This window comes from Panicum virgatum, chromosome 9N (assembly GCF_016808335.1).
Source record: "Panicum virgatum strain AP13 chromosome 9N, P.virgatum_v5, whole genome shotgun sequence".
Lineage (NCBI taxonomy): Eukaryota > Viridiplantae > Streptophyta > Magnoliopsida > Poales > Poaceae > Panicum > Panicum virgatum.
This window is the reverse complement of record NC_053153.1, coordinates 47595043-47601836: the sequence shown is the minus strand read 5'-3', so window position 1 is coordinate 47601836 and position 6794 is coordinate 47595043. Positions and strand designations below refer to the sequence as shown.

At 44.8% G+C, this 6794-nt stretch overlaps 1 protein-coding gene across 1 annotated transcript; it reads left to right on the top strand.

Annotated features, from left to right (window-relative positions):
- The first annotated feature begins 4765 nt into the window (after positions 1–4765).
- Positions 4766–6044, top strand: LOC120689062 (transcription factor bHLH18-like). Its single transcript, XM_039971407.1, has 4 exons — positions 4766–4807; positions 4931–5413; positions 5492–5836; positions 5970–6044. The coding sequence occupies exons 1-4, from the start codon at positions 4766–4768 to the stop codon at positions 6042–6044; spliced, it is 945 nt and encodes a 314-aa protein (XP_039827341.1).
- The last annotated feature ends 750 nt before the right edge of the window (positions 6045–6794 follow it).

Genomic DNA, 6794 nt, shown 5'->3' with positions numbered 1-6794 from the left:
GCAAAATACCTATCTGAAAATCCAGTCTTTCATGCACGCACTAAACACACTGAGATAGATTACCACTTTGTGAGAGAAGTGGCACACAGAAGTTACCAGAAGTCAGGTTCATTTCATCTGAAGATCAGGTAGTAGATGGGTTCACTAAAGCCTTGCCTACACAACGGCTGCTGATGTCGTACATAATCTCAACTTGATGTACAGTTGTGATTAACAGGGTGTTGTTGGAATATGGAATGTATCCCAATCCATGTAATCATGTGATTGATTTGTTGTAATCAGCTAGACTAGGAAAGCAAGCAGCATTTGTTTCTTTCCTTGTAACTTGTAATTCAAGAAGACTACTCTTGTACAAGCCACTCCGAGGGCTGTTCTCGGTTATTTAACACAGAACCGTGAGCTCCAGAGAGCATCACGTTAAACCTAATTTTCACAACGCGTGTTATAATCCAAAATTTTAAAATAGCCAACCTATTTTTTCAGAAGAGTGTTGCACCCAATTTCGCAAGGTGCTTACCCAACCCTAGCTGGCTAGCTTCTCAGAAACAAGGTAGCTAGGGCCTAGGGGGCATGGGGCAAGAGATCCAACGTGCAGGCGAAAGGTGGGGCAAGTTGATCTGACACCTAATAACAAAAGCAGGATTCCCAAGTAATTAACCAAGTTGGTTATTTATGTACTGTGTGCCACATTCACCGAACACTTAGCTATATATAAAGCTGCATGCTACCTCGTCCTGCCTATGTTTGTCAGTTTGTAAGATATATAGATCACAATCTAGATTATAGTTACATATATTCATGATGATGTAGTAACTTGTGTTTAGATAGAGACAATTCAGAGATCGTCTAGACAAAAGTACATCGACATGGGCGTCCTGTTAAAGGGTTAAATAAAACATAGGCTTTGACTAGCACATACCCACATGCACACATGCTGGGGTGGTACAAATAATAAGGGAGAGGGAAGTCAACTCGGAACAAGAATCTAACCAAATTACCAAAAATAGTGTTGCAGAGAGCTAAAACGTTGTCAAGCTTCCGATATATCTGAAATTCGAATTTCACATGTAATGTAATGCACTGTTTTCGTGAATGATTGATAAAAGCATATAATGCAACAGTTGAAATACATTCTGGAGGGTGGCTCAGAGAATATAGCCTCAACTGGGTGTCAGTAGTTTACATGCCACGAATCCTAGTAAAGTACCTAATAACTACCCTATCTCTAGTTTAGTTGTTTATGGATAGCACATCTAAGACTCATCACGAGTCATACATTCATGCACATAACTAAAAACCTTGCAACCTCCTCTGATCAACACAGCACAAATCCAGCATCAATCAGGTATGCAGCAAAGTCAGCCTCATCAAAGTTCATCAAGTGGTAGTACTTAATTTGATTCTTCAACTTTCGTTCACTATGTCAGAAACCCTTATTGGAGACGCAGCTCAAAGCTCATTGGAGACGAAAAAAAAATTTATTTCCAAATTTGTGTCACTTAATGTGAGTTACATTGGAGATGCGGATTTCCGCATCTACAATGAGTAGTCATCGGTGATGCATTTAGCAAAAATGCGTTCCAATGACCCCTCATAGGTGACATATTTTGACAATCCACGTCTCCAATTACTCCTCATAGGTGATTACGTGTTTTTCCAATCCGCATCGCCAATGAGTCCTAGGAGACGCGTTTATAAATCGCGTCTCCTATGATGATATCTTTTTTTCACAACTTCTTACATATATTATTTTTCTTCCCTCAAAATGCTCCATTTTTTGGAATGCAAGTCGTTGCATCGATCAAATAACCTTTCTCGAGTCAATAATGGCTGGAAGAACTGGTAAGCCCCAGAGCCTCAAATAAAGCAGCCATTATATTTTCACTGCGCATTTCATCCATAAGTTTTTTTTTGCAGATGAAACATAATGCTTTTTTAAAACAAAATCGGTCGTAGGAGAAGGAGATGATGTTGGGAGGGCTCTGGAGTTCATCTACCCACTCAGCATGCAGCATCTCGCGGAATCCCTCGCTAACGAGCTCTGGAACGAGCCTCCTCAAGAGCAGCAACAAGAACAACATGGTCAACCCCAGCACTGCATCCCATCGCGGGCTGGCTTCTCGTTCGTGTGCGACCTCCACCTTAACAATGCGGACGGTAGCTGTCCAATTGTCGTCTGTGCAGGCGGCAGCGACAACGACATGATCTCCTTCACTCACTACTACGAAAAGTGCCAAAAGGATTTTTAGGGGCGGGTAAAGCAGATGCCACCACACCTGTTGCTAGTTTTCACAGCTAAAAATGACTTTTTCAACAGCAGGTAACGGGGCAGGACACCCCTTAATTACCCGCCCTTGAAAATACATTTGTAGAGGCAGGTCAACCCCCCCCCTACAAATCGATTTCAAGGGGGGTGGGAGGTTGACCCACTCCTAAAAACACATTTCCAAGGGAGGGTGAGAGGTGACCCATCCGTAGAAAGGGTTCCCATCCCACCAAAAAATTACCATTCGAACTTGAAATTTTCGATTCTTTTTCCCGCTATTTTTTAAAATTTAAATTCCCGCCAATTTTGATCTATCAAGCTTGTCCGCGATCGAGATGTGGAATATGTTTGATAAAAATACATACACAAAAATTAAATTATATGGAAATAAAACATCACTAGAGTACATCATTAAAGTGCACATTGAATACATGTTTTTCCCCTATTCCCTGGGACACTAGTGGAGGCGGCACGGTACTCTTGATTGTGCCACTCACGAAGTCCAATGTATTTATCATTCGTTGCTAATTCTTGTGCTTCGTGAAAGAATTTGTCCCTCACGTTGACCACTTCATGCAGAATGAAACAGCACAAATCATCGACTACATCTAGAAGTTATTTCCCATGGAGCCGGGTAGCGTGCTTTTTGGGTCAATCTACAATTATTGATGCCATGGAAAAATTAAGCAAGTGTTAGTTACAGTAAAAAAATAATATACATATATGCATAGTTCGGGATCAGTAGTGTATCTCCCTTGCATCCTCATATGCTCGCACATGTAAGTAGCGACAGTACATGGAACCATGAGGTTGCTTGTGGCACGAAAAGTTTGTGCGCATAGTCATTTCCTGTGTTCTGTCGCCAGGCTGAGCTTCTCCTTTATGAATGTAGAACTGGTAAGCCCTATTTCAAATAGAAAGAAATAGAAAGCTAATTTATGTATGTATACTTCTGTGGAGAAATTAGCATGATGCACATAGGGAAGATAAAAAATTCACTTACAGTCCTAGGATATCTGTGAATTCTTCGTATGTCTTCTTTGTCCAATACACAAATTTTTCCAAGCTTTGGCTGTAGTTGGAAAGCAATCCAGTGATTCCTGCAAAAACGACTTGTAGGCATGCATCGGAGCAATGGTTTATTATATTGAATGATTGATATGACACTTACTGGATATGGTATGACACATCCATGACATACATGTTTTCCTATCGTGTCATCATAAACTATATGTAGGCCGCAACCCTCTTCATGGCCTCTTGGTGAAATTTTTTCCGTTCCTTCTGTTTTTCCTTGCATGTTTCAAATTGCTTTAGGATGTCATCGTCGTCCTTCATCCATTTTGGCCCGGCATGGTTGGACTCGCAAATCACTATTGGGTCAAGGTACCAGACCTTTTGTACAATGGCTAGACACAATTACTTGATCTTATTTTTTGTTTCTTCCTCTCCCCACTGTACCTCTCTTGTAAGTATTTTCTCTCTTTGTACAACATGTTTATTTAATGCATTTGCTGTGGGGAACTCCCTGACAGTTTTCCCTTCAAAAAAAGTACCGGACCTTTTGATTTAAAATAATGGCATCCATTATTTGAACCCCGTAGAATATAATATATAATAATAAAATATTAATGCATATATAGTACTTTAGGCCATAATATACAACATATTAGTACCGATGAGACACTCACACGCACCAGAGTCGAACTATTTTAGCACCAAGTTTTTGGAGCCAGAACATGTTTTGGATGTCTTCAAAATCGAAGGTGATATATCAAAAATTTGATCCCCCTTAATTCTATATACATCCGGATGGTATGGTTTCCGAATCCGGACTACATCCTATTATGTAGTAGTGCTAGATACTGGAATTCAAGATATAATTTCGGTACTTTATGGTATTTTTTATAGACTGTGTAAAAGGGCTTTAAGAATTGCTGCATGGTTAAAGATTGCAACCACACGAAAGCTCAAGGACCCCCTATCAAACAAATATTAGTCTCGGGAACTAATTAAGTGGAATACTTATTTAGTTTTATGGCCAACAGCACTTAAAAATTGGAAGCCCTTCAAGTAATGAAAAGTATACCAGCAATTGGGCCCTGTTGAGGGATTAAGAACCGCCTATATTAGCTTTGACTATACCAAATGCATTCGCTCGGCAGCCTCATCAATTATTGGAGAAGATGGAAGTCAACTTAAAGCACATCTACGTATATATGTAGCATCATAATAGGAGTACTTGCTAGTAAATTGCACAACCACCTTCCTTTTGTTTTATCATAAGAAGCATAAGGGCTCCTCTCCCTTCTTCATCTTTGTGGTCTCAGCTGCAAACGAGACTGACAAAACAAGTTACTAATTTCGTCCTTCATTTTTCTTTCCTGAAACCACTATTCTAGCTACATTATCTTCTTTATTCACCGCATCACATAGCTTTCCTTTTAGCTGAAATAATGCACAAGTTTGAACACTGATGACACTGTCTTACATACAGCGATGAACTCCTCATCAGCCAATCATCAATGGCTGGAAGAACTGGTAAGCCGTACACCAGATGATCTCATCATCTTCAAATTAAAGAATCATCCGTCCGTCAATTTGCACTGTCAAATTCATGAATACTGATGAGGGTCGCATTACTGTTTGTTTCTCTGAGTCCAGGAAAACGAGGATCTCGGGGAGCTCGACTTCATTGACCCGCTGACCATGCAGCAGCTCGCCGAATCCCTCGCCGACGAGCTCTCGGACCAGCCTACTCAAGAACAGCAAGTACAGTTGGATCAACGGCAGCAACCTATGTACCCGACCGACTTCTCCTTTCTCGGGGACATCAGCAAATCCTACGTCGTCGCCGAGGGATTCCCGACGACGACGATGGCCATCAGCGTGGGCGGCGGCGACAGCATGTTCTCCTTCACCGACGGCATGTCGAAGCAGCTGAGCTTCTCTTCGCCCGAGCGCAAGCAGGAACGAGACGCCAGTGTGACTGCCGGGAGACTCGGCGCACCGTCGCCGGTGGAAACGAAAGGCAGGCGGAGAGCGAGCTCGAGCGTACATGAGCACGTTCTTGGAGAGAGGCGGCGGCGGGAGAAGATGCACCTCCAGTTCGCGACCCTCGCATCCATCATCCCTGACGCCACCAAGGTGAGATAAGCTATCTACCATTCGTAGCTCGCCGTCAGAGACAACAAAGGATATATGACTAATGCCATCAGTTCCCAGAGAGACAAGGTGTCCCTCCTGGGGAGTACCATCGACTACGTGCACCATCTTAGGAGCAGGCTCAAGGCCCTGCAGGATGAGCAGTTCCAGAGCAGCGGCAGCACGGCGGAGTCGCCACCGCTGGACGCCCGGTGCTGCATCGGCTCCGAGGATGACGGCGAGGCGAGCCAGAAGATCGAGGCCGACGTCCGGGGGAAGACGGTTCTGCTGAGGGTGGTGTGCCGGGAGAAGAAGGGGGTGCTGATCATGGTGCTCAAGGAGCTGGAGAAGCAAGGCCTGTCCATCACCAGCACCAACGTCTTGCAGCTCGCCGAGTCGTTGCTCAACATCACAGTCACCGCGCAGGTGAAATATATACATTGCATGCAATAATATGCAGTTATATTCTCCTCCAATATTTACCGTGGAAAAGGAGGCTTGAAAATGTCATGGATGCTGAATAAATTATGTGTTTTCCTGTTTCTTTGTAACCATGCAGATTGAAGACGGATCTTATTCTACCGCTGTTGAGCTTGTGAACAATCTAAACTCTGCTCTCAGAAATTTTTATTAGGTACAAAATTTAAGTTTAATGAACGAAGTATTGACATTTGTGTGTAATAAATGAAGATCGAAGTGGCAGCAACTGGTTTGTAGGTGATTTTAGTGACCCTGTGTCCCTGGTCTAGCTTAGTTAGCTTTGTTCAAGGAAATTTGTTTGTGCTTTAGCAAAATAATGGGATCACTACCAGAAAATGGTAGTTTGCCGTGTGCACAAAATCGGGCACACGGCAAAGAATCTTTTTGCCGTGTGCCACCGACAAAACACATGGCAAAGAGGCATTGTCGTGTGCCGAATCAGGGGCACACGGCAAAGTAGACTAGTTTGCCATGTGCCGGATCTATAGCACACGGCAAAGCGGTCCACCCGATACTTATCCTCTCCTGGCCGGTTCACACCGTTCGCCGCACACAACGCCACCCCACGCGCCGGCCGCCACCCCTCCCTACCCTCACTCCCCTCCGGCAAGGCACCCCTCCCTCCCTCCGGCGCGGCTAAAGCGGCGCACCTCCCTCCCTCCGGCGCGGCCGATGCCGGGCTCCTCCCTCCCTCCGGTGCGGCCGATGCGGCGCTCCTCCCTCCCTTTGGCACGGCTCAGACGGCGCTCCTCCCTCCCTCCGACGCGGCCGAAGCGGCGCTCCCTCCCTCCGGCGCTGTCCAAGTGGCGCCCCTCCCTCCCTCCAACCCTCCTTGAGTAGCGTCGGCGCGCCCCCACCCCTCCCTGTATCTACGACGTGGATGGCCGCCGCCGCCGCCTCCTCC

What these genes read in the sequence shown, in the direction of transcription:
- LOC120689062 (XM_039971407.1), top strand. Translation starts at nt 4,766, where the DNA reads ATGAACTCCTCATCAGCCAATCATCAATGGCTGGAAGAACTG. An exon ending in TCATCCCTGACGCCACCAAG is followed by an intron (nt 5,414 to 5,491) that starts GTGAGATAAGCT and finishes ATCAGTTCCCAG; the next exon opens with AGAGACAAGGTGTCCCTCCT. An exon ending in ACATCACAGTCACCGCGCAG is followed by an intron (nt 5,837 to 5,969) that starts GTGAAATATATA and finishes GTAACCATGCAG; the next exon opens with ATTGAAGACGGATCTTATTC.